Genomic DNA, 15,354 nt, shown 5'->3' with positions numbered 1-15,354 from the left:
ACCAGACAAGCTCGCAAGAAGCAGCAGTCATAGACCGGTACTCTGCCTCAGCTGAACTGAGAGAGATGGTGGTTTGCTTCTTGCATTTCCACGAAATGAGTGATTGCCCGAGAAATGCATAGTAGCCAGTTGTAGATCATCTTATATCTGGGCATGATGCCCAATCGGAATCACAATAAGATGTTAATTGACAAGCAGACGAGGCAGGAAATATTAATCCTTGATCAGGTGATTTCTTTACATAATGCAGCACCTTGTAAGCTACTTGAAGATGTGGAACTCGGGGGGCACTCATGTATTGGCTCAGCAGGTTGACAAAGAATGAAAGGTCAGGTCGGGTGATTATTAAGTAGAGGAGTCTTCCAACAAGCCTTCTGAATTTTGATGGATCATGTAGCAGTTTTCCTTCATCCTTGTTAAGTTTGAGACTCGAGTCCATGGGAATTGAACTAGGCTTGCATCTAGTTAAACCAGCATCATCAAGAATGTCCAAACAATATTTCCTTTGGCATAATTAAATGCCATTTGAGTTTCGGGCTACCTCCAAACCAAGAAAGTACTTGAGTGTGCCGGGATCTTTGATCTTAAATTTGGATGCTAGAAAAGCTTTGAGAGCTGAAATGTCATGGTGATCATTGGAAGCTACAATGATATCGTCAACATATACAAGTAGTGGTAAAAAAGATGAACCACTTCCTTTAGTAAAGAGACTGTAATCAGCTTTTGATTGAGTAAATCCAAATTGTAACAAGGAGGATGAGAATTTGGCATACCATTGACGTGATGCCTGTTTGAGACCATACAAGCTTTTGTTTAATTTGCAAACCTTGTTCTGTCCTTGAACTGAATAACCAGGAGGTATTTTCATATACACTTCTTCGTCCAAATCACCATGTAAAAATGCATTATGAACATCGAATTGATGGAGTTTCCACCCTTTGATGGCAACCACGACAAGCAAGGTTTTTACCGTTACAAGTTTGGCTATAGGGGAGAATGTCTCATGGTAATCAAGGCCTTCTTCTTTGGTATATCCCTTGGCAACTAAACGTGTCTTGTGCCGCTCAATGGTTCCATCTGAATTGTATTTAATTTTGTAAACCCATTTTGAACTAATGGTCTTCTTCCCAATAGGCAGATCAGTAACATACCAAGTCTTGTTTAGTTCTAGAGCAGTAATCTCATTATCCATTGCATTACGCCAGTCTAAGCTTTTTATAGCTTGTGCATAAGTGGAGGATTCAGTGTGATGAAGAATTGAAATGGCAAATGCAGCATGGTTAGGAGATAAGTTAGCATGAGACAAGACAGAACGTAAAGGATAAAAAGGATTAGCAAGTGAATTACCTTTGATCTTGGAGCTTGAAAGGGAAGTAGTGGGTGCAATGACTTGTTGATAGGAGTAGTCCTGGAGATAAGCAGGAGTTTTTTTTGGTCTGTTTGATCTTTGGGGAGGAGGTTGTGTTTGAAAAGGAATATCAGGTGGAGTAGGGGAAGTGGGAGGATCTGTGATAATATTCGAAGGGATGGAAGAAGTGGATTGTGTTGTTGTGTGTTCTGTGATAATATCTTGCTGTGATGGTGAATGTGATATAAGAATATCAGATTGTAATTCGGAGGGCTGAGTGATGATGTTGGTACCTAGGGATGGAAATTGAGGTGTGGGAGAGGATTGGGCAATTTTAAAGGGAAATATGTGTTCATAGAAAGTGACATCTCTAGAGTAAAAAATGGATTGGCTGTTTAGATCAAATAATTTGTAGCCTTTGATTCCAAATGGATATCCAACCATAATGCATTTACTTGCTCTAGAGTCAAACTTGTGTCTGTTTTGTTTTAAGGTAGATGCATAGCAAAGACACCCGAAGGTTCTCAAGTGGTGATAAGTTGGTTTGGTTTGAAAAAGAAGTTGGTATAGACTATGATTTTGTAAATTTGGGGATGGTGTTCTGTTAATAAGATAGGTAACGATTAAAATGCAATCATTCCAAAAAGATAAGGGAACACCGGATTGAAATTTTAAGGCACGAGCAACATTTAAAATATGTTGGTGCTTGCGTTCCACAACCCAATTTTGTTGGGGGGCTTCCAGACAAGTTTTTTGATGGATAATTCCTTTTTGTATGAAGAAATCAGTCATGGGAAATTCATTGCCATTATCAGATCGAAGAGCTTTAAGTTTTGTTTGGAATTGTGTTTTAATTAGTGAGCAAAAAGATTGCAGTAAGGGTCGGGTTAGGGATTTATTTTTCATTAAATAGACCCAAGTGGATATGGTGAAGTCATCAACGATTATTAAGAAATATTTTGATCCATCATATGCCATTTGGGAACATGGTCCCCAAATGTCACAATTGATGAGTTCAAAAGGTTTAGAGACGCGGTTGTCATTGATAGGAAAAGGTAACCTATGATGTTTTGAAAAATGACAAGTAGAGCATGAAACAACAGAATCCAGAGAAGTTAAGTGAGGTAAATCCTTTTGTAACAAAGATAAGCGTGAGTCAGACAAGTGACCCATTCTACAATGCCATAAGCTATGGGAAATTTGCTGAGAAGTAACAGAGGCAAAAATAGATAATTTATTGGAGGGTAAAGCAGATAAAAAAGAAGATAGGGTTGTGGGAGACACTCCTGTCAGTCGAAGATGGTAAAGACCATTGTCAGCCTCACCCTTCCCAATCGTGCTCCAAGAGAAAAGGTCTTGCATATAGCATTCATTAGCAAAGAAAACAAAGCAACAATTATTGTCCTGGATTAATTTTTTAGCGGAGAGGAGATTGAAATTAAAAGATGGGATGCATAAAATATCTTTGAGAATAATGACATAATTGATTTTAACAATACCCTTATGGGTAACATTGGCATGATTACCATTTGGAAATCTGACTTTAAAATCAACTATGGATGGTGAGGAAGTATAAATGGAGGTGCAACAGATCATGTGATCTGTTACACCTGTGTCTATTATCCAAGGAATATGATGTGAAGATGTTGTATTAAAGACCAGAAAGCAGGAAGCTATACCAGAGAAGGTGGAAGGTGAAGGGCAGACAGAGGATGGATCAATGGACTGAACCTGATTTGCCCCTGGTTGCGTAGCTTGAGACTAGAGTAAAGCAATGGTATGTTGATATTGCTCTTGAGTTAGAGCTACTTGAGATTTCTCACTGATCTGTTCTTGGTGGGAGAGACTAATTTGGTTAACATATGGGTCAACTCCTTTGGATCGATTGGTAAGCTTATGGCCAGGGGGATAGCCATGTAATTTGTAACATCTCTCTACAGTGTGTCCAACGAGATGGTAGTGTGTACATGTGGGTTTCTCAAGATTTGGATTAGCCTTAAAACATTTTTCCAGAGAATGGCCTGAGACTTTGCAGAAAGTGCAAAAAATTTTGTCTTGTCATTGGGAATTGAAAGATTTGGGGTTGTCTCGGGTGGGTGGATGAGTTCTGGTAGCTAAGGCAAATGTGTTATGAAGATTAGGAAGGTTGGAGATCTGCTTATGCTTCTCTTCTTGTTGAACAAGAGCATAACTTCACTCAAAGATGGAATGGGATTGAGGAGGATAATCTGAGCTTTGATGTTGCTGAAGGAATTGTTGAGCCCCATGAGGAATTTCATCATCCAGTCACGTTGTTGGTTCTCAAGCACAAGTTTCATGGCACCACATGTACATGATGGAATAAATTCAAAATTGAGAAGTTCATCAAAAAAACTTTTCAACTTAGAGAAGTAAAGGCTGACGGAATCATCACCTTGGTTAATGTTGTGAATGGATTGCTTCAATTCAAAGATTTTTGGCCCATTGTTTTGGGCAAAACGTTGTTCGAGTTCAAGCCATAGTTCATTGGCAGTCTCAACATAAACAACGCTGTTTTTTATCTCAAGAGACAGTGCATTTTGAAGCCAGGTTACAACCATGTCATTGCATTCAAGCCATGGTTCTAACAAGGCATCAGTGGAGGAGGGTTCAAGAAGAGTACCATCAATGAAACCCAGTTTCTTTTTTATTCGGAGTGAACAGCGCATGGTACGTGCCCAAGAGTGGTAGTTTTTAGGGGTGAGAGGATGGTTGGTGAGTAGTGTTCCTGGACCATCATTCTCGTTGAGAAAAAAAGGACTAGCAGGGTCTTTTGGGTTACGATTGAAAGGGGGTTTTTGATCTTTGGAAGCCTTTGTTACTGGCTCAATCAAAGGTGGGATGGGATTTTCTCGGGTGGGTGTTTTATCTTCGAAAGCCATTGTTAATGCTCTGATACCATAACGAAAATGGTATTTGCAGAGAGATAAACGAAAATGCAGGGAAGCAGAGAGTTGTTGAAAAATGTGTTTGCACTATTTTTTAATACATTTACAACGTGTTGAGTAATCAATTTATAGCAATAATAAAGAATCAAATAAAGCAATTCTAACTAATTTGTATAGACTGTATGAAACAGAAAACACAGCTCATGGTGAAACAGAAATACAGCTCATGATATTCTGGAATCATCCTTATTGTGCTGAGATATTTTAGCTGTGCTGGAGCATTTGTCTGAGGTGGAGCATTTGTCTGAGGTGGCTTGCTATGATAAATCTAACACTGAGGGAACCGGGTCGGTGTGATCGGGTTGATTTTTGGAGTGGTGCGGCGGCGGGGCTCGGGACTGGGGCGGTCTATTGGGCAGCGAGAGGGGTGAGTTCGGCGGCAGTGGCGGGTGCATTTGGTGGACTGGCGGCGGGTGCAGCAGTGGCGGCAAAGAAGGTGATAAAGAGATATGTGCCGATTTGAGAGGGATTTGTATGGTTTCTTTGAGAAAGTTTCAATTTCGACCTGGTAGAGATTAAAAAAATTCCATTGATGAATGAACGTTCTGATTGAATTATGAATTATGATTCATGAAAGGAGGGCGGTTCATATGATCAGCTTGAACTGATTTGCTAATATTTATTTTAAAATTTTAGTTTTGTTTACAAAAACATAGGGAAAAAAAAAAAAAAAAACGCCGCAAGAAAACTAATCATTTCCAAGGGCGCAAAATGCCCTCAAAAATAGTAATTTACTGTCTTTTAATTACAAGAGTAAACTATCTCAAGGCATAAACAAAAATTTTCGAGGGCTTTCTGCAGTTTGAAATACAAATATGCGATATGTAATACGAAGTTGAGAAAGTCCCTTCCAAAATAAGATGCATTGCCATTTGGTTGTAGGACAAAGCAATTTCAAGAACATATTTACTAAAACTGCTATGTTGCGCAGCTTCAATTCGAGTATAATTGCATGCTACTGTTAAATTTTATGCTTATTGTTTAATGATGGTCACTTGGAAGCAATAATAAATAAAAAACACAGAGAGTCTTCTAAACAGCAGTTGGTTACTTTGCATGCTGTTTACTATTGCAGGGAGTTAATTCTAGTTGGAATGTTTTGCCTAATTCACATTTTAGTGTAGTGGACTGTTGAGGCTGAAATCTGTTTGCATTTTACTTTCGGCATAGGCCACCTATTTTTTGGATGCAAATGCTGGTGCAGATGGTGAGGTTGGGGCTGTTGTTTGAATAAAGGGATTCCTCTCCAGAAAGGGTCTTCTCTTCCTGGTTTTGCTGCTTCATGTTCGTTAGGATGTACCCAGCCTATGCAGATCAGGAGGTGGTGCAAAAATGCAGATGTGGAGTCTGTCTATGCTGCTGTTTGACGATGCAGTGCGTGCTGTGCATGATGGGCAGTTTGTTGTGCGAAAGAGTCGGCTCTACAGGGCTGTTAGTGTTATAAGTTGTATTATTTATTATTTATAAAATTATCATTTACCCAAAAAAATTGTTGTTTAAATTTTTTTAATTAAAAATATTAAAGAATCTTTAAAAATATAATTAATTACAAATCTTACAATGGTAACTAGTCTGCCCTTGCAAAACAGAGGATCTTGCGGCTAAACACGTTTATAAAAGAAATTTGGCGGCAAATTAGCTATGGTCAGGATCTCAAAAGAAAAAAAATACTAAAGTGGGAGACTTTTCCCATTTTGAATAATCCTTGTGATCCCATGCAATTAGCTCCCTACATATGCAGTGAAGTAGACTAGTAAAGGTTTAGGAAAAATGGAAAATACCCACCCTTGGGGTAGCTCAGGTGGTAGGACTAGGGCTGTTAGCCGAGCTGAGCCATTCTACTCGGTTCAAGAAAAGTTCGAGCTCAAGTGGCTTGGCTCAGCAAGCGAGTCGAGTTCGAACAGCCAAAGGTCGGCTCGTTAGGCTTGCGAGCGTTTGTGAGCTCGAGGGCTCTTATGTGATAGTTTTGAAACTAATAATGGGCGATATGTCATTTTTTAGATTTCAAAAGTACTCACTCATCTTCTTCTCCCTCTCAATTACGTGTCCATTCTTCAACCCTTTCTTTCTCTTTTCTATAAGAAATGCTACATGTACAAAGACTCTTAAGTCTTTGCATAAAGTGATGTGACAATTGCCACACCACTAGTTTGTGAAAAGAAAGAGAAGATTGATGTAAAATTAGTTGCCACACCATTTTGTACAAAGATTTCTATTTCTCTTTCTTTGGATTTCCATTAAGTCCAGCCAAATCACATAAAGCCTCCCCCACATGGATAACTCCCCCAAAACCCCATTAAGAGTTTGTGTTGATTAATGTTGATGAAAGTGAGAGAGTAAGACAACCTAAAGCTGTCTTTTTGCCCTCCAATCTTTGATTTTTTTGATACCCATTTGGTTGATTTTGTATTTTCTGATTTGGGTTTGTTGCAATTTGCCTGGGTCTCATAATAGAAACGAGTTTTTGTTGATTAATGCGGATGAAAATGCGAGAGTAAGACACTCTAAAGCTGCATTTTTTCGCTTCAATATTTGATTTTCTTGATACCCATTTGGTTGATTTTGTGTTTTCTGATCTGGATTTGCTGCAATCTGCTCGAGCTTTGGTCAAGCTCGAGCCTGAGCTCCAGTGTCGAGCTCGAGCTCAATCTTGATTTTTCAAGCTCGACACTGTAGCAATTGAGCCGAGCTTGATTAGCTCCAAGCTCGGCTTGTATACACCCTGGGTAGGATGTATGGTTAAAACACATGGTCTCAAATTTAGATCCCTCTGGTCTCAAGTTTAAATCCCTCTAACTCTCAAAATTTAAGCAGGTGATCATAGCTGTGGGATGCACTGTCAGTCACCTACAGGATTGGTCAATTTAAGTAGGTAAATATGGTTGTGAGATGCATTACTAGTCACTTACATGGATCAGAGATGCTATGTTAGTAGTGTAAAGGGATTAGTGAGGTGGTGTAAGATGTCGTTGACACACTTTAAAAAAAAAAAAAAAAAAAAAAAAAAAAAAAGGGCTTGGAAAATACTCCCTTTGGTTGATAGGATTCTTGATAAGACAGTAGGTTCTAGAATACTTAGGAAAGGTAGGGATTTTCTTTCATATTTAGATTGATTCCCATCTCACATTTTTCTTTTTCACTTCAATCTCCATTTTCCCCCTTGATCCCATATTTGATTAAGATTTTACTTCATTTAGGAATATAATTATTAGATTCTATAATTAACATCTCAATAACTATATAAGATTATTCCTTTTAAAATATTTAGACAAATTCGGGTACTGTAGATGTTGAAATGAATGAATGTTTAGGTTTAGAATCAAGCTGCCAAATGAGGTTTGTCTTACTTTAAATAATTTCTCTAATATTTAAAATAAAAATATTAAATACAAACATTGTCGTACAAAATTTTATTATAAGGGTATTTTGGTCTCTTCATAATAAAACTAAAATATCTTTATTATTGTTGGTCCCTCTTTTGAATGGCTTGTACGTTGGAAGTTACGAAAACATAATGCGCCATGAGGTGAGAGTCCACGTATGTATTAGAGAAAGACAAGAAACCAAATCCGCATATGCTACTGCCATATGAAACATTGCTTTTATGTGGGCTAAAGAGCCCTACCGTTACCACATTTTCTCAACGAAACATCGCACTAACGTGCCAACTTCCTCCAATTGTTCTTCACTATCAGAAAGTCAGTCAAAGAAGCCCTGGTAATCTAGTATGTCAATGAATCTTCGCTCAACCACCATAAGATGGTTTGATGGTAAAAGAACAAAAAGATTCAACATAGGTTTCTAAGTTTGAATCCTCCCAAACTCATTAAGAGAATTTATTCGGTCGTTCACTTTAAGGCCTTAAAAGATTAGTTAAAATACACATAAGTTGGTCTGGACAGTCCCGATCACTAAAAAAAAAAAAAAAAAAAAAGAAGAACTTTGGCTCTCTTATTAGCATATAAGGTAAACTATGGTGATGAATAGATTTGGACAATAATATGATCAATTTTGGACCAAAGAAATGGTCATGTTCTTAAATGACAGTAGTTATTGAATGCCCAAAACATAATTATGTGGTAAATATAATCATTGTAGCGTGTTTACTATTTTTTGTTTTGTTAATTAATTATGGATTAGAATGCTGAAACCTTGAGGATTATTAGTGAAATAGAAAGATATAAATCTTGAGTCCTTGACCATATGATTTCATAATATATAGCACGTGTATATCCTTTGAAAATATGGTAAAAATGAAAATGAAAATCATCTATAAATAGACATGCTACTTCGTTAACACAACTTGCACAACTCCAAAACCTATCCCAATAAACCCATCTTCTAATTCGTCCATTTTCATTATCTTCAGTTCTTTGAGTCCATTTGCCATTATGGGTTCTTTCCCTACTATTACCATTCAAACCATTTTGGGAGCACCAGGGGTAAAGGATAACAATCTCAAGGTGCTAACAAAAACAAAAAATGGTGGATTGACTGAATGCATGAAGTCAATCATTTATAAAGAAGATGTGAAAGAAGCCTTTTACCTTCTTGATTTAGATGTTGTCATGTCTCTCTATGACAAATGGACTGCCAATCTTCCCATGATTCAACCATTCTACGCCATTAAATCTAACCCTGAGAAATCTCTCATCGGCACACTCAACGTGCTTGGCGCAAACTTTGATTGCGCAAGCAAAGCCGAGATTGAAACCGTTTTGTCACTTGGCGTTTCACCAGATCGCATCATCTTTGCAAACACTTGCAAATTAGAGTCTCACATTAAGTTCGCTGCAAGCGTTGGCGTTAATTTAACAACGTTTGATTCCATCGGTGAACTCAACAAGATCCACAAGTGGCATCCCAAATGTGACTTGATAATTCGAATCAAAGCTCCAGACGATAGCAAATCAAGACGACCATTGGGTTCCAAATTCGGTGCACTTCCCACGGAAGTGTCACCTATGCTTCAAGCTGCCAAATCTCTACACCTTAATGTAATCGGTGTTTCATTTCATGTCGGAAGCGCAACCAATGATGGCGACGCTTTTATTAAAGCCATTTCAGCTTCTAAAACCGTTTTCGACACCGCGGCACAGTTAGGCATGCCTAAAATGCGTGTACTAGACATCGGTGGTGGCTTTCTCGCTAACTCGCTATTTGAAGACGTTGCCACAGCTGTGAAAACTGGGCTTGAAGCACATTTTCCCAACGAGCCAGGGCTGAATATTATTTCAGAGCCGGGACGTTTCTTCGCTGAAACAACGGTGACACTTGCCGCCAACATTATAGGGAAACGTACTCGTGGTGAAGTTAGGGAGTATTGGATTAACGATGGAACTTACGGAACGTTTCACTGTGTTATACGAGATGCTCTTAATGAACCACTCGTTTGCAAGCCTCTATCTTGCAAAGGATTGAAGACTTACAGTTCCAATTTGTTTGGGCCGACATGTGATTCTCAGGACGTCGTTTTGAGGGAATATCAGCTGCCGGAACTTGAGGTGAATGACTGGCTTGTGTTCCCCAACATGGGGGCTTATACTTATGCTTTTGGATCCAGTTTTAATGGGTTTAAAACTTCTGACAATTTGTTTTATCTTGTCACCTCCAGTTGAATCATTATTTACGTGTTCAATGTTGTGATTCAGAACTCTAATTAAAATTAGGATTTATGTATGAGTAAATCGTTTCCAATAATAATTTCTTTGTTTTCTTTTCACATTTTCTTTTCCATCAATAATACTTTGTTGTGTTGAACGTACGATAAACTGGGATATGATATACATGTTTATGAACTTATAATATTGCCATGCACAAACAAGGAGACTCCGAGAGAACATTTTGTTTGACCAACCAACGAATTAACATAAAAAACTAATCGAGAGGTATAACGAGATACCACGATTTAAGTAATACAACAAGCCAATAAATTTATTTTATAGAATACATGATATATTTGAGAAATACTTATACGAGACAGGTTTCACCACCTCACTTGGTTGAAGTGGTGAGTTTGTCCAATAATAACATAACATGTGTCGTCATATATTTATAAATTTTTCTCATTCATCCACAAATCACTATAATTAATGAATAATTACCCTTAAAATATCTATGAAACAACATCACCCCTACAACTAACCAATATATTGTTGCAATCTAGATTTTTAAATTGATAAGTACCACTCTCTTCAATGATAAAGGAGAGAGAAAATATTTATAGGTGGTGTAAATGCAACGGTGGGCAATAGGGGTAAAGTGGTAACTCAGTACCTAATCTAATATCTAATTAACAAAGTGGAAACAACCCCACTTTCCCCACTCAACCCAGGATGTTTAACCAACCTTTTACATCACATACCCTGTATAACCTATAATTCTCTCATTACTTTGAATTTGTTTTCACACCTATATTTATAGGCAATACATGAGATAATTCCTTGTTTTCTCATCAATCTTGACATAATCACATAATTTACGTTAATTTAACGTTATTTGGAATGTAAAATTTAAAACATACAATCCACAAACATGAACAAAAGCTTGTTCCCTATTCGCATGGGTCAAATCTCATTGTATCCTTAGAATTACAAAAACATAAAATGAGGAAAGAAGCATATTCCTTTACGAAACAAAATATTATTTAAATATAGCATTCACATACTTCTTATCTATTTAAGGTGAGTCTGACTCTATCTTAGGCCTTGTTGAATAGGAGGATTATCTCCTCTTATAAACAAGATGATAGAATTTTAGATGGGTCTGACTTCTCACCCAATAAGGTCTTGTTGAATGAGATGATTACCCTCTCTTATAAACTAGTAGGCTTAAGTGCGCCTAATCGGTGTGGGACTCCAACAGTATCTACTCATATTTTGGGCTTTCATTTTTGTTTTATTTTTTTCTATTAATGAGGTGGGATTAATGAAGCAATATTTTCTTTCTTTCATAAATTATCACATAATTATTCAACCATTTGATAATATACTTGATAATTGAGATTAAATTTATTACTATAATTACACTCCACATAAAAGAGAAATATGTTATAAAATGAAAATGTTTCCTCTACTTACCCAAAAAAACAAAAAAACAAAAACAAAAACAAAAACAAAAAAATGTTTTCTCTGCTTGCGGCTCTACTTTCTTCTTCGTCGCTAGCAAACAATATGATATATAGAAATTTTTTTTGTCATAATACAGATTTTATTTGTGTCTTAATGTTGATTCAGAGGAAATTGATAAAAAAAATACTAATTAATTTGTTGCATTATCCATTTTTATTCAAGTTTTTTATTATAGATTTTTCCCCATAGCGAGTTAAAGAAGGAAGAGGCAATAGAGAGTTAAAGTTAGGGTTTCAGACATTTAAGAGTTTTTCTAATGACAGGTTAGATGCGGTTTAATTTAACAGTCAACTAGAAAAATCCAAACATTAGATATCGAAAATTCAATTATGAATTTCTTGTCCCCTATATATGAACATTTTACATGTGATAGATTCCAAATACAAACAAATTGCATATCCATGTGGATATATAATCACCACTCTTACATGGAAAGCTACGTAACATTTGTAAAGTTGAAGACCACAGAGTGGATTATCCTTGTATAAACATGTCCGTACAGGATGATCATCTCAGTTATTTTTAAAAATAATGTTTTATATATATAGGAAGGAGACTCTGAAGCCGATTATTCCATTGTATCAGGAAAATAATAAGGTAATCAGGAAAGGTAGGATGTCAGAAAGGCTACACGCGACAGAGCAAAGAGAGCTTCCAATAGCCTATGATTGCAAAGGCAAAGCCCTTATTAAAGGCATCGATCAATGCACCAAGCAACGATCCCATAGTGGTTCAATAATCAGATGCTCTTTCCATGCTTCCTTTTATGCAGTAATAGTCATATGCCGCAAATCCTGTGTTTTTAGCCAGGATGGATAGGCTCTTTAAGCTTGAAAGATTCTTATAAAGGGTAAGTATAAATTCTAGGTCATTAGAGGAGTCCTAAGAATAAGTTTATGTTATAAAATAAATAACAAAGGGTTGAAAGTTTCAAGAAAGAAGAAGAAAGAAAGAGTAAAGAGAACTTTGAAGAAAACTGCAGATCTGATAAATTAAAAAAAATTCGCGTACAGGTGTTTGCTTCTCTTTTATTAAGAGAAAGAGAGCTGCTCTGAACTTGCGAAAGTAAAAGAGTAAAGTTAAGAGTGCAACATGCTGCAATTACGCAAATGACTTTACTAACATTCCCCCTAAGCCATACTGTCCCTTCTCAAAAACTAATTCTGATCATTTTGTGGTTAACATCCTCCTCAATTCATACTATCTCTTCTTGGATTAATCTCAGTCTTGCAAAAAAATTCTGGACAGCAAATTCTGAACAGCAAGCAGATTCTGCAATGTTGAAAAATAATTCCTGCATTTCACTTCTTCTAGACAGCAAGCAAATTCTGCAATTTTGCAATTCTCCAAACAATTCTGTATTTCTGCATTTCACCAACAAAAAGAAATTCTAACTCTGCATTTCATCAACAGCCAATTCTGCAATTGTACAGACAATTCGCATTTCAACAACAACAATTCTGCAATAGAAATTCTAACTCTGCATTTCATCAACAGCCAATCTGCACACTCTACATTTCAACAACAGCCAATTCTGCAATTTGTACAGACAATTCGCATTTCAACAACAACCAATTCTGCAATGTGCAGACAATTCTGAACATTTCAACAGCTAATTCTCTGCAACATTTCAACAGCAGCTAATTCTGCATTGTAACAGACAATTCTGCATTTCAACAACAAACAATTCTGCAATTGTGCAGACAATTCTACAACATTTCAATAGCAGCTAATTCTACAATTCAATCAATCAACCATTCAACAACAAAAATTCTACAGCTCTGCACAGCATAATTGTGCAGACAATTCTGCATTTCATCAACAAACAATTCTGTAATTTGTGCAGACAATTCTGCATCATTTCAACAGCAGCCAATTCTACAATTCAATCCATCAACCATTCAACAGCAAACAATTCTACAGCTCTGCACAGCAAAACAATTATGCATTCACCAATCAATAACCCTTCAACAGCAAACAATCAATCAACTTCAACAAACAAACAATTCTACAATTCTGCACAGCAAACAATTCTGCATTCACCAATCAACCAACCCTTCAACAGCAAAAAAAGGGAAAACACTTACGAACTGCCAACTCTGAAACTTAACATACTGCAGTTAATTCTTACTTTCTTCTACTGATCTGACCATATTTATCTCTGCCACATTTAATTTCATTTTCAATTCTTGAAATTGAGCAGCAGATAGGGGCTTGGTTAAAATGTCAGCAATCTGAAGTTTTGAAGGCAATATTGCACTGAAAGCTTCTTAGCTAGCACTGATCCCTTATGTAGTGAGCATCAATCTCAATATGCTTTGTGCGTGCATGAAAAACAGGATTGGCTGCCAATGCTCCAGCATTGATGTTATCACACCCGATTATTGGTGAGAGCTCAAGACAACTCCTAACTCAGAAAACAAGCTGTCCAGCCAAGCCAGTTCAGTAGCTGTGTGTGCAAGTGCTCTGTACTCAGCTTCGTTGAGGATAAAGCCACCACCTTTTGCTTCCGAGAACTCCATTGAATCAAGTTGGGACCTAAGAAAACACAGTACCCACTTGTGGATCTCCGGTCATCTAAGTACTTCCCCATCAGCATCGACATAGCACTCTATACTTATAGAAGCAACTGGTCTGAATTGTAACCCATGAAACTGAGTGCCTTTGATGTATCTTAGCACTCTTTTACATGCCTGCCACTGAAGTTCAGAAGGTGCTTGAAGATATGACTAAGCTTATTTACCGTAAAGCTTATGTCGCCGGCGAGTTAAAGTCAAATATTTTAAAGCTCCGAGGTGCTTCTATAGAGACTAGGATCCAGAAATAACTCACTGTCACCTAAAACAACTTGTTTCCAACAGCCATAGGGGTTGGACACGAATGAGCATCTGTATTTTGTTTAACAAAGAATCAGTGATATATTTAGTCTGTTTTAGGTGAAGCCCTTCTGAATGTCTTGTTGCTTCCAATCCCAAGAAATAAGAAACTGATCCAAGACTTTAATGCAAACTGATGATTCAACCCTTCAATAAGTTGCTGAATTGATGATGTGTTTGAACCAGTAACAAGTATTGTCATCCACATAAATAAAGACATACAAAACCTGAGAGTTATCCTTGTAGATGAACAACTTGAGTCAGAAATTGAGTTCACAAATTTCTTTGTCCAGCAAAGCCTGCTTAAGTTTGTCAAACAGGCCTGGGGCTTGTTTCAGACCATAAAGAGCCTTTTTAAGCTTGCACACATGAAAGGGATACTGAAAACTCTCAAAACCTTCAGGTTGTTTCATAAAAACTGTTTCACTTAGAATGCCATTGAGGAAGGCATTATTGATATCAATTTGTGTATATCCCCTCCTTTAGAGACAGCAAGAGAAAAAATAATTTGGATAGTTGAGGGTTTGATAACAGGGTTGAATGTTTCAAAGTAATCCAATCCTGGAGTTTGCTGGAAACCTTTGGCTACTAATCTAGCCTTATATTTTTGTAAACTCCCATCAGCATGAAACTTGGTTCTAAAGACCCATTTGTGCCAACAATATTCATATCTGATGTTTTAGGAACTAATACCCAAGTGTCATTAGCCATTAAAACATTAAACTCTTCTGCATTGCCTTATTCCAGTCAGGATGAGCTAGTGCTTCGTTACTGTGTTTGGTTCTGAATGAGCAGGTTTTGAAATGACAAAGGCAGTGGTATTTTGAGAGGTGGCTGAAAAGATTAGTGTTAAAGGTAGCTGTAGGTTTAACCAAATTTTCCTGCATTGCCTTATTCCAGTCAAGATGACTAGTGCTTCTGTTACTGTGTTTGGTTCTGAATGAGCAGGTTTTGAAATGACAAGGCAGTGGTATTTTGAGATGGTGGCTGAAACGCATTAGTGTTAAAGGTAGCTGTAGGTTTAGTGTCATCAG

The 15,354-nt window shown here is 37.1% G+C and overlaps 1 protein-coding gene across 1 annotated transcript; it reads left to right on the top strand.

The window, feature by feature from the left end:
• The first annotated feature begins 8,631 nt into the window (after positions 1-8,631).
• LOC116119081 (ornithine decarboxylase-like) lies at positions 8,632-10,036 on the top strand. The gene has a single exon (XM_031405036.1). The coding sequence runs from the start codon at positions 8,706-8,708 to the stop codon at positions 9,930-9,932; it is 1,227 nt and encodes a 408-aa protein (XP_031260896.1). The 5' UTR covers positions 8,632-8,705; the 3' UTR covers positions 9,933-10,036.
• Positions 10,037-15,354: the final 5,318 nt, after the last annotated feature.

Source organism: Pistacia vera, unplaced genomic scaffold (assembly GCF_008641045.1).
Source record: "Pistacia vera cultivar Batoury unplaced genomic scaffold, PisVer_v2 Contig871, whole genome shotgun sequence".
In the NCBI taxonomy this organism is placed as follows: domain Eukaryota; kingdom Viridiplantae; phylum Streptophyta; class Magnoliopsida; order Sapindales; family Anacardiaceae; genus Pistacia; species Pistacia vera.
The sequence above is the reverse complement of the archived record's forward strand: the minus strand, read 5'-3'. Positions and strand labels throughout refer to the sequence as shown.